At 33.6% G+C, this 13,264-nt stretch overlaps 2 protein-coding genes across 3 annotated transcripts; one reads left to right on the forward strand and one right to left on the reverse strand.

The window, feature by feature from the left end:
- The first annotated feature begins 1,732 nt into the window (after nt 1-1,732).
- Nucleotides 1,733-6,418, forward strand: blf (bloody fingers). Its single transcript, NM_001012485.1, is given in 2 exon segments — nt 1,733-1,823; nt 4,599-6,418. Coding segments are annotated over 2 exon segments (1,437 nt in total). The 5' UTR covers nt 1,733-1,777; the 3' UTR covers nt 5,990-6,418.
- A 2,219-nt stretch (nt 6,419-8,637) lies between these two features.
- Nucleotides 8,638-13,043, reverse strand: si:dkey-253d23.9. 2 transcript variants are annotated; one of them, XM_087303968.1, is made up of 4 exons: nt 12,982-13,043; nt 12,482-12,583; nt 12,142-12,319; nt 8,638-10,261 (listed from the first exon to the last, which is right to left on the reverse strand). In XM_087303968.1, the coding sequence occupies exons 3-4, from the start codon at nt 12,194-12,196 to the stop codon at nt 8,967-8,969; spliced, it is 1,350 nt and encodes a 449-aa protein (XP_087160094.1). In that variant the 5' UTR covers nt 12,197-12,319; nt 12,482-12,583; nt 12,982-13,043; the 3' UTR covers nt 8,638-8,966. The 2 variants fall into 2 exon arrangements, with proteins under 2 accessions (XP_087160094.1, XP_087160093.1); XM_087303967.1 differs by lacking the exon at nt 12,482-12,583.
- Nucleotides 13,044-13,264: the final 221 nt, after the last annotated feature.

Below are 13,264 nucleotides of genomic sequence, written 5' to 3' on the forward strand. Positions count from 1 at the left end.
TTCATTGTGAGTGGTTAACAAATAATTTTATGGAAAAAATATACCTATTGCTAAATATTATTGTCTGAAGCGTTAAACTTTTGCGGTTTTCTCTTGTTGCGGGACTATAATAGTAAAATGACGTTTAACTGTCAAGTGAGCTTTATAGCTGTTTCATGAACCACTTGCTAAACAATTTAACTAGAATTACAAAGCATGATTTTTCTGTCATTCTGTTCCAAAACATCTAAAAGGAAAGTTATGTTAATTTATTTGCACATGCTTGAGTTGTATTTAAGCAGGGTTTGACTAGAGATTACTATCTGTCCATTCTCCTTTTTTGTTATCCATGTTTCTTATTTAAATTCATAGCAACAGTTCCCGTTTTCACCTCATCCATCATGCTGATGTCTGCAGATCACCCGTAAACTGACACTTAAACCTCATTTTATTCATGTAAGACTGATGTGAATAGACCTTTTTAGTTTATGTCCTAATCTGCGATTTACCTCGTTTATACTATTTTGTAAATACCCTATATTTCTATAGTGTTTATTTTAGACTATTTATAGTCTTCTTTTATGTATTATATAGTATTATTATATTTCTATATATGTATTATTATATAGTATTCTTTTATTCTTATTATCGTGGATATTAAGAATAAATGTATGCCATAGATGTGTAAAAACAGCCTGACAAAACAGAAACCTAATGTGAATTTTAATAATAAAATATAATGTATATGGTATAAACAAACCAAGTCACATGTTGTTGCTTTCATGGTGATTAGTCTTGGTTATACATAAGCTATATATATATATATATATATATATATATATATATATACAAACAATTTGCCCACATTTGTAAGCCTAATAAAAGCCATAAAAATGGCTTAACTCAATAAATGTAAATTTAACAAATTCTTCTTGAATTGTACATGCCTACTGTACATATACAATGCTCAGCATATATAAGTACACCCCTCACAAATCTATCTTTTACATTCATATTTTTAATAGAAAGCTATACAATATTATATTTGTGCATATACAATAGATTAGTCAGTACTGAAACCCAATCTGGAGCATATCTAACAAAATAACCTACAATAACGGTGCCAAAACTAATACACTCAAACTTATATGTTAGAGAAAAATATTAAATATAAATGTAAAAAAGAGGAAAAATCAAGAGAAGCAAAAAAAAAATTAATTGTTTAAATTTTGTAGGTTGTATATTGCAATATTTTGCTTAAATTTAATTGTAATGTCTTTCAATATCTAAATCTGTTTGGTGACTAAAATATTATCTTAATAAATATATCTGTTTATTGAATCTGTTTTGTTTAAATGCACCAAAACACATTGCTTGTAATCATGTTAATATCTATCTGCATACCTCTGGTTTTTAAACTATTATTAGCAACCTGTACATATATTCATCTATTGTAAATATCTGTTCATAGTTATTACAACTTGTATATAACTTATAAACACTTGCTGCTATATTGCACTCTTGGTGAGACCTAAACTGCATTTCATTGCCTTGTACATGTGTAATGACAATAAAGTTAAATCTAATGACTATGTTGTGAAATAAATTCAGTGAACTTTTTGATAAGAACCAATTTTAAATTTTTACTCAAATAAAATGTCTTTATTATTGATTCTGACATATTTGCTCCTCCCACCACAAAATTATTTTCCTTCAGTGAAGCTCCTCCCACTGCAGTTTGCCTATAAATACTGGACGATTCTTGTCAGTCTGCAAGTGGAGGGAGAACACAGAGAAAATGAGTGATCCAGAAACCAGCATAATGGACCAAGAAGACCTAAGTGGTAGGTTTTTATTCTTGACTAGACATTTATGTTATAGAATTTCAAGCAGCTATTAGATTTAATGTTTGCGATATAAAAAGTAAGATTAATTACATAAAGGACATTTGCAATGGCCTTGTTGATTCAAAAAGGAACCTGATGTGTTGGTTATTTGTTTTGGTTCACATTTTTTTTAATCATGTTGCTAAATTTTACATAGTTTATAAATTGCATGATTTTATAAGCATCTAGTAGTAAAGATGGAATATTTAAAATTAAATAAGATATCAAAATAACTTTGCCAGATCGTTTTTCTGTAATTAAAAATGTTTTTTTTGTATAATTGACCACATGCAAAGAGCATTTTTAAGCCATTAAACTTTATCATTAAGCCAAAGACTTTGTTCATTCTTTTTTATCTTACCAATATCATGTGGTTCCTTCAATGGCATCAATGGTGTATTAATATCATAATCTAAAAAGATTCAAACAGATATAAGCATGTATTAAATTGTTCAAGTTTAAAATGAGATGAAAACATGTTTAAATGTAAGTGCTGTAGGAAGCAGTTAAGCACTGAAAATATGTGAAGAGTTTAGATGCAAAAACCTCTAAGCGCCATTTAATATTTTCTTCTAAAATGTGCATTTTTTCTCAGACTCTTGTGTGTAGGCTCAGAGATATAACTTATATGCGATTAATTAGTGAAATAATAAAGCATAAACATAGGAGACTATGAAAAAATGCTCTTTGTAGGAGAACATTCAGATGTTTTTGCAGTTGATCTCTTCATTTAGAACATGGGTCTCAAACTTGATTCCCTGAGGGCCGCAGCTCTGCATAGTTTTGCTCCAACCATGATCAAACTCAGCTGATCTAACTAATCAAGGTGTTCAAAAATACTAGAGACTGTTAAGCAGGTGTGAATTGGATGTGCTTGGAGCTAAATTATGTAAAGCTGTGGCCCTCCAAGGATTGGGTTTGAGACCATTGATGTAGAACAGTGGTTCTCGAAGTGGGGGTCGGGACCCCTTGGGGGGTCGCGGGACAATGACAAGGGGTCGCTTAGTGATTTCCAAAACTCAAATAAATTTGAGTAAACTATTAGAATTACCATATTTTATTCATAAACTACAGAAGATAGTTAATAGTTATGTTAAAGAAACAACAACAACAACATACAAACAAAAATCAGCCATCAGCCTTTAATTTTTTCATGTTTAAATTAAATTAATGAATGACTACAAAAAACACTATATGGTTATTAGACTGTTGCATTTGTATGTTGTCAATATGCTCATGTTTATTTATGCCTATAGTTGTGTATTTTTAAAGTATAACCACCTTGAAAAATGGGGGTCCCAAGTCACTGACATCATTGTTTTGGGGGTCGTGGGTTGAAAAGTTTGGGAACCCCTCATGTAGAAGATACTGAGGTAAAATAAATGTTTATTCGTTTTAAAAGATGTGACCTGCATGGCACAATGCAACTTAATGCTTGCCACTTAAAATTGTGTCCCATTAAGGCAGTGTAGATCATTCATTTTAAACAAAGAAGATCTTAAATGTGGAAAGTTTAAAATGGCATGATAGTTTACTATAAGTGTTTCAGTTGGCTTACTTAAATGGAAAATTACAGCGACCAAATGCTTTTATGTCATCTTGTAGATGTCAAAATATAGATTTATTAACTAAAACTATAGGCTAAATTTGGGCTGTGACTTTCGACTTTTATCTAAAAAATAGTATTAAAAAAATGGACTAGTCAAAAAGAGAGATTAGACAGACTTTACAGGAAGCCTTACAAAGCTTGCTGAGCATTAGGGGGCCCAAAGCAAATTCCAGTATGGGGCCCTAATTTTTTTAATGTAGATTCCTTTTTATGACGTTAATAACCTGCATGTTAAAAATACATTTATATACATGGAACCTCTATCTACCTTATGTAAAATTAAATTAAAATATCGTAAAGTTCCACTATTCATGGGGCCCCAGGTTTTGAAAGGAAGTAATAACCCTAATGGTTATAGAAAGATTTACAACATATGATGGTAAATTTATAAAATAAAAAAGCTGCAGTTGAAATTAGAATTATTAGCCCCCCTTTGATTTCTTTTTTAAACATTTCCCAAATGATGTAAGGACATTTTCACAGTATGTCTGATCATATTTTTTCTTCTGGAGAAAGTATTATTTGTTTTATTTTAGCTAGAATAAAAGCAATTTTTATAAAAAAAATAAATAAATAAATTTTAAGGTCAAAATTATTAGACCCTTTTAGCAATTTTTTTGATAGTCTACAGAACAAACCATTGTCATACAATTACTTGCCTAATTACCCTAACCTGCCTAGTTAACCTAATTAACCTAGTTAAGCCTTTAAATGTCTCTTTAAGCTGTATAGAAGTGTCTTGAAAAATATCTAGTCAAATATTATTTACTGTCATCATGGCAAAGATAAAATAAACCAGTTATTAGAAATGAGTTATTAAAACTATTATGTATTAGAAATAATGTTGAAGAAATCTCTTCGTTAAACAGAAATTGGGGAAAAAAATAATTACTCGAGGGATTATAATTTAGGGGGTTTAATAATTTTGACTTCAGCTTTATATGATTAATATAGGCTTCTTGGGATTGGTCAAAGCCCCCTAATTCCCCGGGGCCCTTAGTGGCTGCTTACCTTGCTTATTGGTTCGCCCCTGCTGAGCTTGCATAGTTTCTGTTGCTACTGTTTTACTACTTCTCTTTGTTTTAAATGATTTAAACATGAAAATGTATTATTTTTCATTGTAGATCTGATGGAAGAGAGCGAGGAGAGTGAAGAAATGAGTGAAGTGGAAAAGAAGCGACGTCATGTCAAAACAACAAAAACATCACAAACTAAAAGTGCCCAAAAGACTTTCAAGTGTCCTCAGTGTGGGAAGAAATTTGCACGAAAAAGTGGCCTTACTGCTCACGTGAAAATCCACACTGGAGAGAAACCGTTCTCGTGCAAAGAGTGTGGGAAGAGTTTTACGAGTAGCGGATACATTAAGAGACACATGATCATTCACTCCGGAGAGAAGCCGCACACGTGTGATCAGTGCGGTAAAAGTTTTGGACTTGCAAGCAGCCTTAAATCCCACGCGGCAGTTCATTCTGAAGAAAAACCATTCAAGTGTGATCATTGCGGTGACAGTTTTCGTTGGTTATCTAGTCTGAGGGACCACCTGAAAACTCATGGCAAGAAAGAGACTCACGTGTGTTCTGTGTGCGGAAAGAGCTTTGCTCAATTGATTCTTTTAAAAAAACACAAGAAAAGACACGAAGTGAAGAACTTCATGTGTTTTGAGTGCGGGAAGACCTTTGTAAGAAATTGTGAACTGAAACAGCACCAGAGAGTTCACACCGGAGAAAAACCGTACAAGTGTTCACACTGTGACAAGAGATTCAGTAACGGATCGTCTAAGGTAGTACATGAGAGGATCCACACTGGAGAAAGGCCGTACTCGTGTGATCAATGTGGGCACGCGTTTAGACACACACACGCCCTCGAGTCTCACAAGCGAATCCACACGGGAGAGAAATCATACACTTGTGATCAATGCGGGAAGAGTTTTACACAAAAAGCAAGCCTTAGAATTCACAAGAAATTTCACAATGCAGAGAAACCGCACACATGCGATCAATGCGGGAAGAGTTTCACACTTAAAACAAGCCTTAATGAACACATGAAGATCCACACTGGAGAGAAGCCGCACACGTGTGATCAGTGCGGGAAGAGTTTCAGTAGGTTGAGCTTGCTTAAATTACATCTGGTCACCCATTCTGTAATCAGACCATATCGCTGTGAGAAGTGCGGCAAAGACTTTACTTGGGAATCATGCCTGAAGAACCACCTGAAAACTCATTCAGAGGAGAAGCCTCATAAGTGCTCCGTCTGCGGTAAAGGTTTCCGTCTGGCAAATAGTTTACGATCACACCAGAAAAGACACACCGGTGTAAAGAATCACATGTGCTTTGATTGTGGGAAGACCTATTTTACGAAGAATGAACTGAAGCTGCACCAGAAAGTTCATTCAGGAGGAGAGTTCTACAAGTGTTTACACTGCGACATGACATTCAAGCGGTTAGATTATGTGAAAAACCACGAGAAGACCCACACTGTGAGGAGCGATCCATCTGAAAGCTCAGAAGAGGATTAACAATGAAGCGGTCTGCCCTTCATGTGGGAAGAGTTTTTCTTCTGTTCAAGTCAAACATAAAAAAACATGGTTTAAAAATCACATTGAACTTCAAAATGTGTCAAATTATGTTTATAAAAGCTGCATTTTTTGTATGATTCATAACAGAAATATCATTCATACTTGTTGTTTCAAGTGTAAGATTCAGAACAACTCAACTCCTCCCTCAATATAACGATTTCTCTTAACCCTATGCTTTTATAATATTAGTAGCCTATTAGATAACCTAGATTATTTTACATTATGAAGTAGGAAATGATTGTATTTTCATCTCAGGAACCTGGAAAAGGTTTTCACGTTTTTATTTTTGTGGTTGAAATATCCACATCTTGTCTTCTTCTCTTGAAGTGTTTTGTTTATCTTTTATGCCAATAAAGAACAGTCTGTTTTTACATTTACTCTTCGTGTATATTTTTCACCATGTAATCATTATTAAAAGCATTTGTTGTTCATTGTACCCACAAATGTATATTTTCCAGAGATTGAAACTATTTCTTTCACAATTACAGCAATATCTTACAGCCAAATCATTCAGAACTAATATAAACAAAAAACTAATCAGATCATAAGATTTAAGTCACGGCTTTGAGATTACCTTTTAAATTTCAAATTGTTGAAAAAGGGTGAATAAATTATTGAATTTTTTGTCTGGTATACAATTTGGATATGATATCCTTAGATAAAAATTTCACAGTTTCAGGTATTGTGATTACTGCTCTAAATTATAATCTTTTTAAATGTCTGGGTTAAAACAAAAACTTTCCCCCCCATTAAACACAATATATTTTGAGAAACGATTTTAATATTTTGGAATGATAACCATGCCAGGCTAAATAATTTAAATGAGTCACTGACTTTTGCTGTCTTGGTTAGTTTCAAAAGCATTGATTTGTTTACAATTTAAAACTGCATGTTTTATATATTTCTGCAGGAGATATTGTTGTCCTAAAACAACAACAACAACAAAAAAAAAAAAAAAAACAGCTGTCTTACAAATGGTATAGCAGAAAATTTTGGTGGTTTAAAAACCTTGACTTTTCAAACCGCTGTATACCTGTAAAACAGTATCGTCCCATGCCTAGATCCAATTGAAATGTTTATAATCATCAAACAAGTATAGCACTAGCCTACGAACCATAAACTGTTCAACTTGCTAGTTTTTAGCTAACTCACCTCAGAAGCCCCAAGGTTTGAATAATGCGCCAAATGTTGTTTTACAAACAAAAACAGATTTCTGAGGTAATTCATCTTTGTTGCGTTTGGGGGTTAATTGCCCATTCTCAGGTGATCAAAGTTACAGATGTGTAAACGAGCTGTTTGACAGGTTTCTGACCAAACAGAATCGTCAGTTAGGCTAATGACCTCTGTGTTTGCAAAGGGTTTCTGGTAAAAGCAGATTAGCCTACTGTATGATGAAAGAAGTTCCCCAATAACTAAAACATGAATTTTCTCAGTGCTGCAGACGATTTCATACAAAACTACATGTAAGATAAGCTTTACTAATCAAAATAAATAAAAAAAAAAATCTAATTTGATTATGCGCTGATAATTTTGATCAACATGATTTGAAAAACTTTTTCACTCACCTGCAAATCTGGATTCTAATTTAGGTAGGCTACTAGCAGCAAGAACTTAAAAACAAAACATAAAAAATGCATATATTTTTTTAAATATTTGTTTTAATTATATTTGTAGTTAATTGTTTTTGAATGACCAAATTACTCTCAGCTTTTACAAGTCAGGCATTGTTCAGACACAAACTTATTTGTTATGACTTTATTTCATTATTTTCAATACTTAAAGACAAAAAATATAAATATAATGAAAAAGTTGACCTGAAATAGGCGGTTATAATGACAGTTATAGTACTCCAAAATATAATTCCATGATTATTAAAATGTCCTCTGCATCAGTACAGGGTTTTCATAGGTTTAATTTAAAATAAATAAATATATAAATAAATAAACAAATAAATGAATGAATGGGGACTACATTGCAATAAGAAAAGTGAAATATTAATAGTTTAGCGGTCTTACCTATTACACTGTTAAGAAAAATAATGACTGGGATATTTTTCACATACTGCTGCCTAAATACCTATGTTCCCTTCTTTATAAGTCTAAAAACAGCCGGTATACCCTACGTTCAAGTGAACCTTATCATTTGACTGTTCCCCAGGTTCAGACTGAAATAGGGAAGCAAGCTTTTAGTCATGCTGCCCCCTCATCATGGAATACTCTTCAGTTTTAACTAAAAATTTCTGAAATATCGTTTTGCTCTATCCTTTTTAACAAACAACAGTCCATTTCTCAATGTATGTGTTTTAATATATTGAAATGTGGTAAAGCTGAACAACTGAACTGTATTTTTATATTATGTTAATTTTCTATTTATTATTAATATTATTATTACTTTTTTTTTTTTTTTATAGATCGTGTGTTGCAGACCTCTTGGCCAGGTCACCCTTGTAAATGAGATCTTGATCCCAATGGGTTTTTAACTGGTTAAATAAAGAAACATATACAGTCAGATCCATAAATATCAACAAGATTCTAACATTTTTGGCTCTGTATAAAACCCAACACAACAGATTTGAAACAAACAAGATGTGCATTCACTGCAAACTGTCAGCTTTAATTTGAGAGTATTTACATCCAAATCAGGTTAAGGGTGTAGGAATTACAACAATTTGCATATGTGCCTCCTACTTGTCAAGGGACCAAAAGTAATGGGACAGAATAATATTCATAAATCAAACTTTAATTTTTTAATACTTGGTTGCAAATCCTTTGCAGTAAATTACAGCTTGAAGTCTCGAATGCATAGACATCACCAGATGCTCGGCTTCATACCTGGTGATGCTCCGCTGGTCACTTATCAAAATTATTAACTCTAGGCAGAATCACAGAAAATGCACAGGATCAGAACTCAAAACTACTTACTGTGCTTTCACACATGCTCGTTTTTTATGACCGTACAGAGAAGTAGAATAAGTGAACCTTTTCCCACATAAATTACACTGGTATGGCTGTTCTCCAGTGTGGCTCTTCTCGTGTATTTTCAGATATTGTGACTTTTTGAAACTCTTGTCACAGTGTGAACATTTATAAGGCGTTTCTGTAGAGTGAGTTGACTGGTGAGCTTTTAAGGCTTTATATGTAATGAAAGTCTTCCCACACTCAGAGCAAATATGATCCTTCACACCGTCGTGCCTTTTCTGGTGTGATTTTAATGCACTCATAAAGCGAAAACTCCTCCCACACAAATAACACACGTATGGCCTCTCATCTGTATGAATTTTTAGGTGCTCCCTCAGGAAATCCGGCCTAAAAAAGCTTTTATCGCACTGGTCGCATTTATAGATTCTTTCTCTAGAATGAGTAAGCAGATGTGCTTTAAAAACATCGTATCTTCTGAAACTTTTTCCACACTGATCACATTTGTGCATATTCTCTCCGGTGTGGAGTTTCATGTGATTAGCAAGGCTGTCCTTTCTGGCAAAACTCGCCTCACAATGATCACATGTGAACGGCTTCTCTCCGGTGTGGATTGTGCTGTGTATGCCTAGAGCTCTTTTATATCTGAAACTCTTCCCGCACTGATCACAGGTGTACGGCTGTGTTCCAGTGTGGATTCTCTCATGTATTTTCACATATATTGACCGTTTGAATCTTTTCTCACAGTATGAACATTTATAAGGCGTTTCTGTAGAGTGAACTAACTGGTGATTTTTTAAACAGCTTTTTGTATAAAAGGTCTTGCCACACTCGGAGCAAACATGATCCCTCAAACCTTTGTGCCTTTTCTGATGTATGTTTAAATCACCTGTTTTACGAAAACTCTTCCCACATAAATCACATGTGTGCGCTTTCTTTCCGATACGAGTTAAGACTTGTGTGTTAAGATCTCCCGTATTTGTGAAAGTCTCATCACAATCGTTCACTGTATCCTCCTCAGTGTGGATTTTCATGTTATCGGTAAGGGCTTCTTCTTCACTGGGAATCCTTTCACATTGATCAGATGTGTGTGGCTTCACTTCTCTATGGATCTTCATGTGAAGATTAAGACTTTCCTCACACAAAAACTTCTTTTTACACTGAAGGCATGTGAAAGATAGATTGTCTTTTACTTTCAATGAGGGATCTTGCAGTTTTTCTGCGAGTTTAATGTCATTTTTCTCTCCCCTTTCTCTCGGTTCTTCCTTCTCTTTGTTTTCATTCAGCAGGTCTAAAACTAAAATAAAAAAAGATTTAAAAGAAAAACATCATAAATAAAAAAGAGAGAGAAATACAAAAGGAAACAACATCAGAACAATGCCTTAACTCATTTCATGCCAACTTAATATTATATGTGTATTTTACTTTCATTTTCCTGTTTCACAGTGCCCAATTTCAATCAGTCATGTTACCTTTAGGACGTGGGGTAGGTTGCTAGTCAAAAGAGGTTGTAGCGCTACACAAGTGAATGTTTAAATTACTGAGGGATATTGTACACAGAGTTATTCTGTACACAGAGTGAAGCAGTTAATGTAAATCACAGCTAAAAGTTCACCTCGGATTGATGACCTGATCTTACTATGAACAACTGAGTCAGTGCTTCCTTCAGTCTTATGAGCAGCATCTTGTTCAAGCATGTGAGTTAGCCATGTTCGCTTATTTAAATTTTGTGGTATACATGAAATAAAAAACATCTATTATGATTAATTTACTGCACGGTAATAATAAATACCATCATACTGCCTATCCCTAATGTGCATGAACATTAAAATCTAACTGTGTGTGCGAGACACTAGACTGGGCGAATAACATCTGTCTACAGATTTGGCCAGGTGACGTCCTCTTTGTTGCGTCAATTGTTGATAGTTTTTAGCAACTGCGATGTACACACACAAAAAAATGACTGCCTCTTATGGGTTATTGTGAGCCTCTATTGCTTTCACTTTTAAGTAGAGGAGTTTTTCTTCTGTAAAGCTGCTACAGGGTTAAATATAGAATGTGTTTCCATGCCAGAAAAAGATTTTTTAATTGATGCTTAATGGTTGCAGAGTTCAGCTCTAACCCTGATCAAATGCATCTAAATCAATTAAGTAGCATCAGAAGGATCACTTGGTAATTAAAGACATATGTGTTGGATCAAGGTTGTAGCTAAACTCTGCGAGATAGTAGCTTTTCAGGAACAGGGTTGAGCACACCTTGTTTAAATGTACTGTTTAAATGTTTACATGTACAGTTGAAGTCAGAATTATTAGCCACCCTAAATTTTTAGACAGCTTGTTTACTTTTTCCCCAATTTCTGTTTAACGGAGAGCAATTTTTTTTCAGCACATTTCTTAACATAATAGTTTTAATAACTCATCTCTATTAACTCATCAATTTTATTTTTGCCATGATGACTGTAAATAATATTTGACTAGATATTTTTCAAGACACTTCTATACAGCTCAAAGTGACATTTAAAGGCTTACCTAGGTTAATTAGGCAGGTTAAGGTAATTAGGCAAGTTATTGTATAACAGTGGTTTGTTCCGTAGATTATCGAGAAAAAATATAGCTTAAAGGGGCTGATAATTTTGTCCCTAAAATTGAGTTTAAAAAATTAGAAACAGTTTTTATTCTAGCCGAAATAAAACAAATAAGACTTTCTCCAGAAGAAAAAATATTATCAGACATACAATAAAAATGTCCTTGCTCTGTTAAACATCATTTGGGAAATATTTAAATAAATAAATAAATAAATAAAGGGGGCTAATAATTCTGACTTCAACTGTATATAGTAGTGCTTGTTATCAACTATGTGTCTGTGCCATTCATTATTTTGTAAACATTAATTTGCCCTCAAAATTTTTTATCAATTTCAATTATCTTCCCCATCGAAATGACTTTTCTTCACTTTCGATCACATGGTCTGCCTTTCAGAAGGGGATATTAGTGCATGTCTCATTTCTGCCCTGCCTTTGCAGGAGGCAGTGGTTCAAACAAATATGCTACAATTTATTAAAATGTTGCTATTGTTTTCATCATCATCGAGCTTCTGAAAAAATATGCACCAAAGTATGCAAATGGTACTACTAGTATTAAAAAGGCCAGAGAAAAAGAATCATTAATAATCACCAACCTGTTTGTTCTTCAACATCTTCCAGTTTTATTGTGCAGGATTCTGGATCACTCATATTCTCACTGTGCCCTCATAAACTATTCTTCACTTGCTGGTTGATGGTGATATTTCATCAATTACTGACAAAGTAATATGAGCTTCACTGAAGGAGAATTGCTGTGTGGTCAGGGAAGAAAATCTGCAAAAATCAAACATAAATCAGTTATTAACTTTATAACAATATGAAGATTGGCTCCTGCCTGTAAACCAGTTCTTTTGGACAGTTAAAAAAAATAAATGACACAATACATGAACTTCAGACACAGTCGACAGTAAAAACTGCTGAGAATTTTTGACTTACTGTTGTTTTATTTGCTGCTAAATAATCTAATATTTCAGCAGATTCACCCCCAGTGGAGGATGTAGATCATGTTTCAGACTTAATCATTGATAATCTTGTTGTCTGAAAATATAACAGATCGTGAAAACACAAACATTGTGCTTGGTCTACCTTTATGTTAATTTGTATATAAATATTTGAGCATTTTAGACTCAGTAAAATCATGACTAGGGAAACAAATAGTAGTACCAACATTTTATTAATGTGAAATGTTTTCAATTTCAGTAACCAAACCCAAGCATAACTCTCCTTGAGTAAATAAACGACCACTTAAGTTGAACACGTTAATGAATTTAAAATTAATTCTTCAGTTAACGTTTTCTGAGGTGAATGTTTCTTTCAGTTAGCATGCGCCAGAAAAGACGCTAATATAGCACTACCTCATGACAACAATACAGAAATCGCCCAGTAACATAATATTTCAACATAAATGTTTTCATAAAGATGTGAAAATCGATTACCTCAAGCTCTGAAGACTCGGCGTTGCGTTGCGCTGGTGATTGTGATGGCTACTTCTTCTTTTGTTTCATGGCTGCGGATCGCAGATGTATAGGTTCATTAGCGCCACCTATCGCTAGATACGTTGCACCAAAATAATCAACGTGTGGCTAAATTACTTGCACTGCATATTTTATTACCCTAAACCTGGAAGTTAAGAAAAGCTGTTAAATTAATTTTTAAACGCTAACAGGCAACAAAGGTAAACCATACTTATGGTTATAAAACCATGTTTAATTTAGTAAC

The sequence above is a fragment of the Danio rerio genome, chromosome 22, assembly GCF_052040795.2.
Source record: "Danio rerio strain M-AB ecotype USA chromosome 22, GRCz13ab, whole genome shotgun sequence".
Classification (NCBI taxonomy): domain Eukaryota; kingdom Metazoa; phylum Chordata; class Actinopteri; order Cypriniformes; family Danionidae; genus Danio; species Danio rerio.